This window comes from Schistocerca americana, chromosome X (assembly GCF_021461395.2).
Source record: "Schistocerca americana isolate TAMUIC-IGC-003095 chromosome X, iqSchAmer2.1, whole genome shotgun sequence".
NCBI classification, from domain to species: domain Eukaryota; kingdom Metazoa; phylum Arthropoda; class Insecta; order Orthoptera; family Acrididae; genus Schistocerca; species Schistocerca americana.
In genome coordinates, this window is record NC_060130.1 from 303,491,470 (window position 1) to 303,507,084 (window position 15,615).

Consider the following 15,615-nt stretch of genomic DNA (forward strand, 5'->3'; position numbering starts at 1 on the left):
GTCGAAAATGGCATTTCTGAAGATATAAAAAATGTACAATGAACATTTACAGTGCATACAGATATTACCTTGACCCGACCACTGCCAATTATTCTGAAACATGTGCCTTTACTTTCATCCTACCTTAAATGGCTTTATACAGGGTGAAGCAAAATTTGCACACTTGGGCTTCGCAGCGCGACTCCTCACACGCCAATGATAAAAACATGCCTCACACAAAATTTCGTCCAGCGACTACAACCGGCAGAAAAAGGACATTAAAGAGTGGCAATATGGCAACACTGTAACCACATGTATGGTAACTACCTGTGTCAGCACATCTTAGTTCTGCTGGTTCTGTCCACATACTGTAGCACATTAATTCCAGAGATGGAGGTGCACCATCATGTTGGAACCATATCCTCCGCCGAACATGTAGTGTAACATCTTCCAGGGCATCAGACAGATAGTTTGAGATGAATGCGTGAACATGTAGGGGCCCAAACACCTTTCGCCCAATATTCCGGCCCAGATGTTGATGCCGAATCGAACTTGATATCCACATTCGCGGGTAACATGCAGGTTAACCTCACGCCAATGGTGGGCACTGTGCATATGGAAGAGACCCGCATGACTGAATGCTACTTCAGCCGACTGTATTATGGTGTTCACAAAGTCATGGTTGGCTTCCTGTTGTTGTTGGAATCATCCGCTGATGGCAATGTGCAGAATGGAGGTGTTGCATGAAAGCATAATGATAGGGGTGCCGCCCATGCCAGTACAGCATGTTAACGACCATGCATTGCGAGACACGCAGCTGCCTTGCTATGCTACGTGTACTTCGCTGAGGTTCTTTGTGTATGACCTCCAGAATAGCTTCCTCAGTAGCTGGGGTGTGGTGAGTCCATGGATGACCTCTGTCACACGATGGTAGAAGGAGAGAACCTGACACCTGAAGGCACAGATCCAGACAACGAAACACATTTTTATCTGGATGGCATCGACGAAGATATCTAGCTGCATATTCATGAGTGGAAACACCAGCCCAGTTATCAGATGCACGAAGGACCAGAAGCATATCCACAAATTCATCGTTTGTGTATGCCACATGTCTGTCACACTGGTGTAGAGGTTTACAATGATAAAATTCGATGCATGTACGCATGTGCATTGCAATCTGTCATGGGGGTGTTACTTCGCTCGCAACTAGTCCCTGTCTGATGGACAGCGCATACAGTATAAACAGCCGTCAGTCCTGCATGTTGTTCCATCTAACGGCATTAGCCCCTCCGACAGATATTGTTCTGTAGGATTCATCCCTACACCGCTAATTGTGAAATGTTCAGTTTCGAATTACACTGTTTCCCTAGTGGAAATGGACGTGATGTTTCCACAATCTCATCGATAGAATAATAATAATAATAATAATAATAATAATAATGCATTGAGAAACGTACTGAACATCATGCGGTTACCAGACTCAATGTCAAAAGGCATAATTAGTGGAACCAGGGTGATAACACATACAAATAGTAACAGAGTTTGGAACTATTCGCAAAGCATGTTGCTAGTCCTACTGGTAACGTAGGACCCTAACGAAATGTAATGTACCTGAACGAGGCAAGAATAATAGTTGGTACTAATCTATGGGACCACTGGAGGAGGGTACAAAGAAAACAGGTTTCGCATATAGTAGACGAAGTGATGTGAATAAATTCACACCCACGTCTTGGAAAGAGCTTCATTCGAAGTTGACCAATCTTCCATTTCTACGATTGTAGTATGTAAGCACAAATGTTTTCTAGAGGACCCATAGCAATCGCTGTTGACGATTAAGATGCCAGAAACCATACCACCTGGACTACATTTACCAAATAAAAAACATATGCTCCGACCCAGGATCGAACCATCGACATCCTGCATGCTAACCCAAAACTCTATCCACTGCAGCAACTGTAGAGCACAACTAAAATGTGCTTCAGAGGTAGTTACCATACTTGTGGTTACAGTGTGTCTTTAACGTCCTTTTTCTGCCGGATATACTCGCCAGATGAAATTTTGTGAGAGACATTTTTTTATCGCTGGCATGTGAGGAGTCATGCTGCGAAGCCCGAGTGCGCGAATTTCGCATCACTCTATACACCTCATTTGGCATTACTTTCAGAACGTCATTTTTTTATTATTAACTGTCTATAACTTTGATTCATCTACTGAACTATATATGTTTAAAAAATTGTCAAATGGTTGTACAGTAATCTCTCTGTTATTAGTTATTGCACCATCTGCCATCTTAACTGACAGTGTGTGATGCTAATGCAACATAAGTTTCTGTTCTATTTTCTTCATGATCTTCTTGTTTTCAATTATTTCTCTTACCAAAATTTCATGCACCTTCTCACATACTCTTAAATGAAACACAATGAATTTTGCACTAATTATTTTATAATAACCGTATTTTGTGTGTTCATTGTCAATTGGTGAGATAAACAAAGTGATCGCACACATTAGCTAAACCACAGGAAAAAATATATACAAACTAAATATCATCATGCTTCTTCTGATGAAAAAAGTATCAAATAATTGCAATCTACATCAATACAGATAATAGCACAACATTACCTAAGAATCTCTCACTTTCAGGGCCTTCTCCTGCAGAATTATAAGCCATGACTTTCACATAATAATACGTGTCTGGTTCCAGGCCAACTACAATTGCCCAAGGCCGAGTGCTACGGCTAAGGTAATAAACAGCATCTTCTTCACGGTTCTTTTCCTTCCAATATTTCAACTGAAAAATGACAGCATGTAAGTACATACATTACAACAGGTATTGAAGCACAATTAAATTTACACTAATCAATACAAAAGTTAACCTTATTCTAATAATATAATTTTCAACATTTTATGATACAACAGGTTCTCATAATTTTTTATTGAATTTTTAAACGAAAAACATTTTCCTCACAGTCTGTTGTTTTATTTTGCTTGGAGTACTTATAATTTTTATGCCATTTGCTACACATTTTGTGCAGTTAGTGTGTAGAGGCAACACTTCTTACTTTAGTGATGCCTTCCCTGAAAATCTGACTTCATCTTACTTGCTCTCATATGCACTGCTAATCTGAATCTCCAGACTGTCCCTTCAGTCCAATCTGTCTGAATTGTGCAGTGCAGGTGTACGATCCTATTTTTTAAAGAACAGGAAGCATGGAAGAAAGTGTATTATCACCTGTCTTTTACATACGCTCATTATGTATAACATGGCTGGCAGCAACTCATAAGAAAGAGGTATGTAATAAAGGATTTCTCGCAGTTAATGGAATGAATTTTTGTAATAATCCTTTCAGCATTAGATGTGACGATCTTCACAATTCACAGGAAGTTACCACCTGAATTATGATGACAACTGTCCAGAGAAAAACAGATTTTTGCTGTTGGCTCAATCATTCTGAGTCTACTCAAACATGTTTACAGTACCTGACATCTTTAACACTCACCCTATGTCCAATGAGCTTTCCACGTATCATCTCCCTACTCTGATTGATAGGTACCCAACTGACATTTAGAGCAGTGGAGTTGAATGCTCTGGCTGATACTTGCTGTGGAGCAGCTTGAGGCATGTCTTCTGCACTGTATATTGTCACTATTTTTGATTCAGGTCCATACCCGACTTCATTCACAGACTGGAAAAAAAAAAAATTCAATTACACTCAAGTCAACTATGTTTAACTTGAACTTAAACTCTAAAAACAGGTTCCTGTCATACAGAGCCTCTGCAGTGAAATGTTTGCTTCTTAGAACCGCTTCTATTTCCTCACAGGAGCAAACTTCTGTTCTACTGATTGCTTCCTTTGGTCCTTCCCTTAGACCTTAGATTAGACTGACAGAGTGTATACGTGGACAAGGGGAGGAGGAAATAAACGGATTCTCACTGTTAAATAGCGCGTGTACACAAATTGGAAAAGTTAATGGTTTAAATTAATATACATAGCGTTGCTACAAGACAAGCAAAACTTTCAGATATAACATTGGTCTCTAAGATTACTAAGCTGCAAGAGAAGCTAAGCTTTCACATATAATATTAAACTTTTTTGCGCATGTTACACTTTAAGATACATCCCACAAATGTGGCAGTAAAATTTTTAATAACGACAAAAATGTCTGATCTTCTGGGTTCAAAACTTTTCTAAATGGTCGTCCCTGAAGAGTTGATTTTTAAATGAGAGGCAAACACTGTGATTTAAGAAATTCATTGTACATTCTCGCACAAAGTTCAGTTTACATAAAAGGAAATTTACTTTGAAAGTAACACTTTTCATACAACCATTCGCAATATTTTCCAGCAACCTGTTAGAAATAGGTTTGTTTCAGCAGTTGCCAGAGAGTGCCAGGTAACAGGCATCACCATGCTTGCGCAGCTACAATGGTGCAAGAAGCCCATATGCTCGTATGTGTAAAACATTAAAAGATCTTACATTATGTCATAAAAGAAACAAGAAATTAGAGGATACTCCAAGAGCATCGGAATTTCGTGAACCATACTAAAATGCATAATTCGGCTTACAGTGCACATTCGTATGTCCAGATTCAGATGCAAATTTTCTTGGAGAACCAGTACTGTATTATCTCATGTTCGGTTCTTTATTATGGCATAATGCCATATGTGCTAGAAGATGAAAAGATGCATTTTTGAAATGCAACGAACAGTTGAAACTATCCAACAGTGTGGAATTAAACACTTCGTTTCAAATAAATTGACTGCCTCAGTGGAAAAGATCAATAAAAGCCAAATTTCTTCAGCAAACTGACAAAAATAACTTCATTGTTCTGCAAGGCGATTAATCTTTGACTGTCAGAAAGGTGGAAATAAAATCTGAAACTAATAACATAATTATGTGAATGTATTCTAATTCAACTGATAGCCCTCGCTCACAGAAATCCATTGTGTTTTCATTTGATGTGAGAGCAATAAACAAAGAGGGAAAAGCAAAATCACTCAACGTAAACACGGGTCACACAGACTACCCACCTCCCCACTGCAATTCAGACTGCTCTGTGCATCAGCACCGGATCAACGATATTTCCAAACTACGCCAATACTAGATAGTGATCTCCCCCCCCACCCCCTCCCGTTTTGAGCGTTTGAGGTAGGACAAAAATTTGGGAAAAAAAGAAAAATAGACTTTCCAAAAATATGTTCATTTTGTAGCGCCCATCTTTCTGAAGAATCTGATATATAAAACGTGTGTTTGAGGAAATGTAAGACATGTTATTTGGTCTTAAGTGTGCCAAAGTGCAGTGCCATGCCTCTTCACACGGCATTTTTCCATTGCAAGTCATTGTATTTCGCTCTGTGGAATTCAAACGTATAATATTTTGTAATGGCTGCCATCAAACTATATTCAGGACAGTGAAAATTAAATTGTCAATTGTCCTGTAGTGTCTCTCCTGCTTCCAGTCAGTCAGTTTGACATCCAGGCCCCCCCCCCCTTTTTTTTTTTTTTTTTTTAAAAAAAAAGAACCTCGCAATTAATATTGGATGGGATTATTTGTAGCCCAGTGAACAAGATCTCTTCAGAAAATTTGCACTCTTTATTGCCTATTAGCTAATAACTTGCTTTTTTTGTGTAACATAAAATTAAATATAGGGTACATGAAACCAATAAAAACAAGTGACAAGCAAGACAGTACACACATTTCTTATTTCTTCAATCCTTAAGTCCTACTATTTTCTTCTCTCCAACCTTGTTACAGCTTTACATGGTGTCCTTTCCTTTGTGCGAAACGATCTATTACCTCAAATGCTTTGCCACATGAAAAAACAAAATGTCGTTGTCTAATACTGAAAAAGCTGTTAATACAAACAGTACCCAAGACTGGTGTGGTTTTTCGATCTGATTACATGTATTTTGTCACTGTCTTCTAGATAACACGAAATAGTCCTGTCTAATATTGCAGCAATTGTAACACACACCAAATAAACAGCCTGTTTTAGCACAAACAGTCACTTTTTTTTAACACGACAGAATATACTTCACGAAGTACCAATATCAAATGCCTATCAGGCCTACTACAAGCATAAAGCTTTATGTTACGAAATAGTTTCACATTTCATTCATATGCTCAAGCGTCTCAAGCATGAGATCGAAAAGTAGTAGTACATAACTTTTATATAAATCTGGACTCGTCATATTCTTCCATAATTTGTGTGATATCCCCGTTTCTTCTCCTTCCTCATTCTAACAAAAAATCTTGTCGTCACTAATTCTGTAACTATTCCTGCCAGTGTTAAAACTCATTCTCCGGTTAATTTCACCAACCCTGCCACAATCAACTGCTTAGTTATCCCGCATTTATTCTCTGGTTAGGCATTATTACTTGTTCATACAATGCGTTTCCCGCGCTACTCCCAGAATAGAACTTAGGCGGCTGCTACAAAGGTTTGTACAACTGGCCGTTACTAGTGTAGCAGTCTGGCCAAAAATTTTCTATCAAAATTTCATTTTATTGCATACACCGAGAAGATAATACGTAATCTTTCTTACCTGTTAGTAGTTTACTTCCACTCTGGTAGTCTAAATCTATGGATTTCGCTGGTATTTATAACAACGCTGATCATTTGCAGACCCAGTCAATCATATAAACAAACAGTGATTGACATTCAACCATTCGGCTTTATTCCGCTCAACTCATATAACTCTGTCCCCTTTTGTCTGCAGGAAAGTTTATTTCTAGATGTGACGGGGATTCCCCTGGCAGACACAAAGTGCACTATGCACGCATTCAAAAATCAACTTATGATCCATTCAGAAATAAACTTAGAATATGTTCACAAATGTTTAAAAACCAATAGGGATGCGATTCAAAATCATGTGAATAATTGATAGACCAATGTGCGCTGGATACTAGGCGCTTTGTGAAACAAGGCTTTTTCCAATTTTGCCTCTATTGAATCTGACAGCTTACGTGCGCCACTAAAATGTTTCCAGGTAGCACCTTGCTGCTGCTGCTTATACAGCTAACAGTCACACTTCTGTAGCCAGAAATGGGAGAAGGTACTACACATGCACGACTCAACTGTGCCTGCACATGAGCCCGCTCGCAACTGCTCAAATGAATCTAATGTAAACAGTTGTGATGTCACGCTCGTTGGAGGCAATTTTCTATTATGAAGCAATGCAGAGTCTTCCTGAAGCCTTTGACACATTTTGCTGTTGGAAGACACTTGTATGAGCACTGTGTTTTGTTGTTGTATATGGCGCATTTCCTTTGCAATTGAATTTTATTTTTGTTTTTTCTTTTTCTCTCGTTTATGTTTTATTGCTGTAAAGTTATTCTGCAGTAGCGGGATACAGTAATATCCTTTGTTAGAGTATTATTTCTTACCAGTCAAAATTACAAAAATTTAACTAAAAGAAAACAAAAAATTCTTGGAATTCTAAAAATACGCTTTTGTCTGGACTGGCCACCACCCATCTTATCTTTGCAGAACAAACAAACTTCATCCCCATGCAAATTATTTTCTGCTAAGGGGCCCACAAAGCAAACTGCATTTTTATGTTCATTCTATGTGGCGCTGCCTGTGGAATGAAGTTGAACCACCGGAGCACTATGGGAATGTTAACAGAACCAATGGACGAGATAAAATAGAAGTTTTTCCAGGGAAAGACCATATATGACATAATATGGGATGAAGCACTGTGGGGAGATTTAGATGAAACAGCAGATAAGTATTCATCAAGACAGTACAGCTAAAGAGCCCCTCTAGACAATATGGAGGTAGTATTGCCTGCATACGCAAATGGGGAACTGGACAACAGCTATCAGCAAAACAAGAGTGAAATGAGGCAAGACTGTAGAATACACACTACAGACATTAGCCAATAGAGGCAGAAGTGAGGAAACTATAGTCAGGCTGATGAAAGATGCCACAACAGTAGACAGTACACATGTACAAGAGATCTCTTCCAACAGCATTCATTCACTCCCTATCTCTTTTGTAACAGTAGCAATCACTAAGTCACAAGATTATGCAACTTAGCATTTTATTCTTAATTAGTTGTACCCCGTGTTTCACTATGGAAATTAAAAAAGGGCCTGTGGGTGCCATCACCTTTTTATGGAAACTTGCTGTTCGTGAAATACTGGTTAGTGATTCGCGAATACACAGTGAGAAAAGGATTACATATTTATGTAGTAGTCTATGACACGTAAAAATTAGAGAATTTAAGAAGGAAGATTAGGGTTTAACATCAAGAGAATTTAAGATAGCCATTTATTGGGCACCTCATCTATTAAGTATTCTATGTGTCAATCTACCTGTCTCTGTATCTGATGGTTACAGTGTTCTGGTAGTGAGGGAGATTCAGAAGAAGCTACTGAATCCAAACTGAACAAAAACTACATAGGCTCATGTACTCTATTAGTATACGCAAGTATTGCTTTGTATGTTGTCTTTTTACAATACTTCTTCGTAAAAAAAAATTCTTTGTCATTTTAGACAATGGCCTTTCTTGTTCTGTTACCACCAGTTGTTTATGTTCATCCCTATGCAACTTATTTTCTGCTAAGGGACCCCACAAAGCAATCTGCATTCTCACATTCATTATATGTGGCACTATCGTGGGAATGAAAATTTCAACACACGTTTCATATGCAATTTACTCTCATTTGGGGCTGAGTTTTGAAAAATACTATCTCAGTAGATTCCTATGGCACATAAAGGAAGTTCCATCAAATTTCTGTTTCTAGGACCAATCCCATGGTGGGCATTTAGCTGTGAAATCAGAGGGGCACTGCACTGCATTCCCCCCTCCCCCCCCCCCCCCCCCCCAAAAAAGAGACCGATTTCAAACCTCTATGGAATGAATTTGCTCTTTCTTAGTGGGTGCCTTTGTCAAACAAACAATATTCACTTCGAATTTTCAGACCATATCCCCAAAACTATATTAATACCAATTTCACTACCTCTGGGGTTGAATTTCCTAGAATGTTTTCTTCGCAGACATCTATCCAACAGGGGGAGGGAAAAAAAGATTTCAGTCTACCAGTTTATCCCTTTATACACATAAATTTCTATTCTAAAGTACTAAGTTTTATTTTTACTCATTCTAAATTTAATCTTTGTATAACTGTGTATAGTACAAGCAAAAATGTTGTACAGTTTTTGATTTGTGGTGTAAGAAAAATATGTTTCATGTGGTGCAAACAGAAAATTGGAATTAATAATATATTTTTAGATAAATATTCATGTAGTTAGATGTGGGAAACAGTATGAAAACAACATCCAACTGGCTGGCACACCAGCCCCCATCAATAATATGCCGGGTGGATTCAGAACATGGCTGGTGTGCCTCCCCAAATCCTGGAAGCAGTGCGTCAATGTGCTTGGCAGTATGGGCATGTTGATCTGTCACAGACTACCTGATAAAATCTTCTATGCAGTTTATTAGAGACCAGATGGCATGATCCCAGGTAAACCATTTTTATGATTAAAAATCTCTAACATAACAGCGATAAATCAGTCATGTAATTACCATTACCATGAAAATAAGCAAGGAGAATGACCCAAGTTTTTTTGTATATTTTTAATTTTACTTAGCGTAACAAAGATATAGTTACTTTCATTTATTTTCACAGAAATTTATTACACTTTTCCGTTTTAACAAAAGGATTACAAATTTTGTGCTTATTCACTTTGCTCCCCAGGATGAATTTATCATCCTGCTCACATCCGCAGTAGGTACTTTGAGTGTTTCAGCACTTTTCTACCAATAACATTTCTTTTCATCCAGCATTTGTGCTGTGCATCTCTAGGATCCCAGAAGCATGATTATCTTCTGTGTTTCAGACCACTCACCGAGCGAGGTGGAGCAGTGTTTAGCACACCGGACTCGCATTCGGGAGGACGACGGTTCAATCCCGTCTCCGGCCATCCTGATTTAGGTTTTCCGTGATTTCCCTAAATCGTTTCAGGCAAATGCCGGGATGGTTCCTTTGAAAGGGCACGGCCGATTTCCTTCCCAATCCTTCCCTAACCCGAGCTTGCGCTCCGTCTCTAATGACCTCGTTGTCGACGGGACGTTAAACACTAACCACCACCACCACCACCACCACCACCACCACCACCACCTCAGACCACTCCATTGTTAACAACTTGTCAACAATGGCAAACATTGACAAGACAGCACACAAAAGTTTTGTGTACTATTTGTGCTGAGGTGGAGAGACATGAATTTCAATTGATGGCCCAATAAATGAATGGAATCGGTGGAATACAAGTGAACAGAAGCAAATGTGAACAGAAAACGACTGAATTTGTTCACTGTGGCATATTCGCTTTGGTGTACAAGGGGCTCCACTGATTGGCCAAGAATTTTTCACACTGCCCTCATACTATCGTATCTCCCAACACTGTTCCCTCAAAATATATATACAATAAAATGGCAATCAAATACACTGAAGAGTAACTAACTGCACTTATTTCCCACTCAATTATAAAGGTAATTTCTACAAACAGCATACACAGAATAGAAGCTACACACACACACACACACACACACACACACAGATGTCATGCTAATAAAAACCACAGGTATAAATTTGAAATTTTTTGCAAACCAACTACAATGGACGTCTTTATGAACACACACATACACACAAACACACAAACACACACGCAAATAAAAACAATATGACACTAACCTGCACTTTAACGTCGAACTGGGTGTAATAATACTCTGGCTGTATTCTAACAACAGCAGTTCCTATGTTACCATATTTTTTCAATCCCAGACTTTGAAACTCCATATCATGGTGAGCACGCCGCCAAAAAATCTTGTAGTATATGCCAGGACCATTGTGATCTTGAGGTGGCAATGGCTACAACATAAAAACAATGTATACTCTTGATATTGCAATGTTTTCTAAAAATATTATAGCTTTCTTCTTTCTGTGCATGACATGTATCCTCATCCAACTTCGGAACTTGTCACTACTATTCAGAGAGAAATAACTTATGACAAACAATGCTATGTTGCTACAAAACATGCACTGAAATGAAAGATGGGATCAGCACAGGTATCAGAATAGGAAAAGGAAGCCCAGAGTTGATTCTGCAGGAAGTTTCAGGAATTGTCTTGATTCAGTTGTCCTGATGGAACTCATGTAGACTAAATCTGCTATAAAGAGAAGGGCAATTAACTTGAAAATCTTGGGGATGAAATAAGGTAACACCAGACTTATATTTTACTTAATCAATCTGATCTATGTGAACTGATGTCAGACTAATAAAAACCGTAAGTATAAATTTACCATATAGCAGAGCTGCTGAGTCACAGATAGGCACAACAAAAAGACTGTCACAAATATGTCTGAAATTTTCTATAAACCAACTACAATGGATGTCTTTATGAACAATTCTTCTTGTTATCCTGCAATGTATTAAGCTCACTTCTGAGTTGCCCAAAAGTACGCTATTTAGCACTCCTCTAGAATACGCGAAAATTGACAAAGAAATTAATATACCAGAAAAGATTAATATGGTTTTCCGCTTTGCAAGAACAAACTTTTCTGCAGGGTTGCAATGTGACCAGATTAGGAATTACTTAGGCATCTATTACAAGAAATGTACATGCCACCTATACCCGGGCTGGTGAAACATGTCACTTGACAGCTCGTGTGGGGTTGGCTACACTGCGATTGCGAGGTTGCAATAGCTGCCACCGCACACACCCACAACTCCGAAATACGTTTTGTAAATGTAAGCTACAATCAACATTTATACGTTAAGTGCAACAAAGTACATTATTCTAACAATCTAACTTTTTTTTAAATGGAAGCCCGCACTTTTTAACATAATCTTAAGTGGCTTTTTACCCCCTGAGAAAAGTTCACTTTCTTTTAAAGAAATTAGCAACTTCGCAATTGTGGGGTATTCTTTCCTTTTATTATATCCATATATGTGCCAACGAATTGCATCGGATTGGAAAGAATCAATATCTGTAACAGGACGAGGCTGCTTTTTTTTCTTGCCCGGAGTACTTAAAAACACACTGTTTCTTCCGCAGGAGCTCTCTTCCTGTTTACTTCACTGTCTTGTAAGTCTTGAAGTAGCACACCTTTCCTTATAACTGTTCTTTCACTGAGTCCTGAAGTTTTCAAGGTACGATCTAAAACTTTATCAGCAGGAATCAACGCATGCCCATGAGCAGAAACAAATTCTTTGTCTTGCTCGTAAAACTCACGCATCCTCCATAGCAATTCCAAAGCCTGACTATTTAATGGCACTCCACAGCGCAATGGATTGTCACTTGGTGAACGACATTGTTTTGGTGACATCGTTTAACAAACAAAAACCGTAGTCAAGGCAGTAACACAACACAACAGCAGGCGTTCGCGCACTAACATACAATGTTTACACGGAAGCCGGCAACGTGGTAGTGTCGATGCCGGAACCAGCTTTTGTTCGGTGCTGTTATTGGTTCAGAAGACACGGCACCTCCCGTTCCTCACTTGTACGTTAGTTCTACTACCAACTCTACAGCGCTTGAGGAATGACCTTGAAGTGACATGTTTCAGCGGCCCGGGTTTAGTGCTTCGAAAGTGCAAATGACTGTGGAGTACCATATTATTAAAACATTTCAACTTCAAATACTTTGACGCATTTGCAAGGAATAACACACACCAACTAGAAATGAAAGACACACTGTATACAGAATAAGGTATAGTTGATTACACTAGAGTGCAATATCTTACCTTACATTGGTGTTATGTCAAATAACGTAGCTGAACACGTTTCACAGCACCAAAGTTAAGATTGATTTTCAAACAGAAGATGACTTGCACATCACATTTCAGTGTGATACATACAAATTTCCTCGGTTTACACACTGAATGACATGCAATATAAGCTGTGTAGCATATAAGAAATTCTTTGTGGGATAGATGGCTAGAACATTTAGTGCCACATGTAGGGAACGCATTTCTACGAGCAACAGTAGTACTACTTCGTTTGGTGCTCACATTCACCTGGATGGACACAAGTTCCTGGACATAAATAATGGGATGCAGAACCTTCCAAAACTCAGCAAGGGGGGGGGGGGGTTATGGATATTCTTAAAGAGCTGCCAGCAGCATTTGAAAAATATACTCAGGATGGTTAACTCATATGCTGACCTGGCAGCAATGACCAAGGACGTGTAAACCTCTTACAAGCAGACATGAATTTAGTTCAAAGTTAATCTCTAATTTCAAACACTACTGCAATGTGACATATACAAGGTGAGGCAGTCAAAAAGGAAGACTTGTGGACTGGCTGGGTGCTGCAGTGGGGGTTATATAAGTGGGGGACCCGACCTTGGACGTGTAGACAAGTGGAAGTTTTAGTAGCGATGGATTGTTAGTCAAGTGTACAACACGTGTTTCCTGCAAAGCCGTATCCCAAGAACTCTTGACAGTTTGTTGGAGCTCAACACACTTTCGAGAGTTTAAATCACCACAGCCACTCCTGCACCATCTGCTAATGGTATAAGCCTCCGGGTGAGCAAAGAGGTGGTAGTGTAAAAAGAAACCTGACCTAAGAGAATATTGATCATTTGCATGAAGCTTTACAAAGAGCTCAGTCAAAGTCAGTGAGATGGCACAATGCAGAACTTGGTCTCAGTAACTGGTGAGAAAGATTTTGAAGAATGATCTCTAACACCATCCAGACAACATGCAAGCTGTGCAAGCCCTTTAAGCTCAAGATTACAACAACAGCATACACTTTTCACTTTTAGACACAAGAGAATACATGCAAAACCAAGGATGACATTTGAGTGATGACTTTCACAGTAAACTACTAATTTCAACTCATGTATACCAGATTCATGTAAAATAAAATAAAATTTATTTAAATCTCCAGTTTGGGCATTTTTTACCCCTTTACAAGGGGTAGTCTTAAGATTTTAATTATCACTTTGAAAATATAAAACTGATTATTATTTGTTCGTTTGCAGGTACACATCTAAGTCCTGGTACACACTAAAATCCCTGTGCCACAATACTGAAGCATGCTACTGTACCCAGGCCACTGAAACATGTCACTTGGACAGTTCACGTGTAGTTGACTATACTGCAACAGTGAGGTTGCAATAGCTGCCACCACACATTCCCACAGCTGGTATCTCCCAATTATGTTTTGTAAATGTACATTACAATCACCATATACATAAGCTGTCACATGATAATACAGATGTAAGTATGACAAAGAAAACGTTCCTGATAACGGAGAAAACAGCAATAGAAAAAAAGCACTTGATAATACGTGAAATGCTAGAACAAATAAATAACAACCAAAGTTAATGATATTGTCTATCAGAAGCCATTCCGAATGGTTATTGTAATAGTTGCATATACATCATCATATAATAATGTAGACCTAATAATAACAAAGAGCACGCTATCGACAACCATACACGAAACAGGTACATACTCTGTTACAGTGTCAAATAATTAATTCCAGATACATTTACACCCACTAATCTACAATGTCAATAGTGCAATTCCATCCAGTTCTCCATCATTACCATAATCCAAAAATCAGTGCCAAAACCATCGTTGTCATCATCTTCATCAAGATAAATCGTTAGTTGTTCATTCTCATTTACAATAACGTCTATAGCCTGTGCTTCTCAAATAAGCTTACCAACATGTCCACTTTCTTCCTCCATAAGGTGGAGTCTACAGTGGCAAGACCTGTATATAATAGTCTTTCACTTCTGTTGTGGTAAAAGACTTCTTGTTATTTCTAATGTAAGTCTTAACGTCACCTCAAACCAATATAATTGGGTTGAAATGGCAGGGATAAGCCTATTTACCATATAACTCAGCTTCCTTACAACTTCATCTACAACATTTGCAGGCCTCACAGGCTTTGTCACACTCATGTCCACAGCAACGCCTCTTCTCAGCAACCATTGCAACATCGTTTCTTTGTGGTCACTACCGTATTTACTCGAATCAAAGCCACACTTTCTTTCCGGTTTTTGTAATAAAAAAAAAAAAAAAACGCCTGTGGCTTAGAATCGAGTGCAAGGTAAGCGGAAGTTCTGAAAAATGTTGGTAGGTGCCACCACAATTAACTTCTGCCGTTGAATATATGTAGCACTACACAGGCATGCTTTGCAGGCACAAAGATAAATACTGGCGCCAAAACATCCACTGCATTTTCATACATCATCCAACGAAGTAAACAGAAATTCCGTACTGTTCATCTTCGAATGTAGCAGCCTTTCAAATATTCATAGCAACAAAAATAAATTTATTTACACAAAAATACCACCAATGCACAAGGCTTTAGGATTGTTGCACGAGTTGATACACTGGGGCTCATTAAGATTTCACTTAGCAGCACCTATTGCTTCATGGAATTTTGTGAAGTGTTTGATGGTGTTCGTGAACCATAACGAATCACTTTAATTATAGTGCCAAATTCAAGAGGGAGAGTTATTTTTTTTGTGGAACAAAGTTCTCATCGTGCTGCAGGTCTGCGATACGGGATTGATGAGAGCAGTGTCAGGCGATGGCGACTGCAGAGAGACAAATTATTTGAATGTTCAAGTAGCAGGAAAGCATTTAGTGGGCCAAAGTGTGGCT

The 15,615-nt window shown here is 38.8% G+C and overlaps 1 protein-coding gene across 1 annotated transcript in view; it reads right to left on the reverse strand.

Moving 5' to 3' along the window:
* Positions 1-15,615, reverse strand: part of LOC124554946 (contactin) — a 160,443-nt gene that overhangs the window by 39,550 nt on the left and 105,278 nt on the right. The window contains exons 17-19 of the mRNA XM_047128645.1: positions 10,684-10,860; positions 3,477-3,662; positions 2,599-2,767 (exon numbers count right to left, since the gene is read on the reverse strand). Of these exons, the coding sequence (XP_046984601.1) occupies positions 2,599-2,767; positions 3,477-3,662; positions 10,684-10,860 (532 nt within the window). The remainder of the gene's footprint in view (positions 1-2,598; positions 2,768-3,476; positions 3,663-10,683; positions 10,861-15,615) is intronic.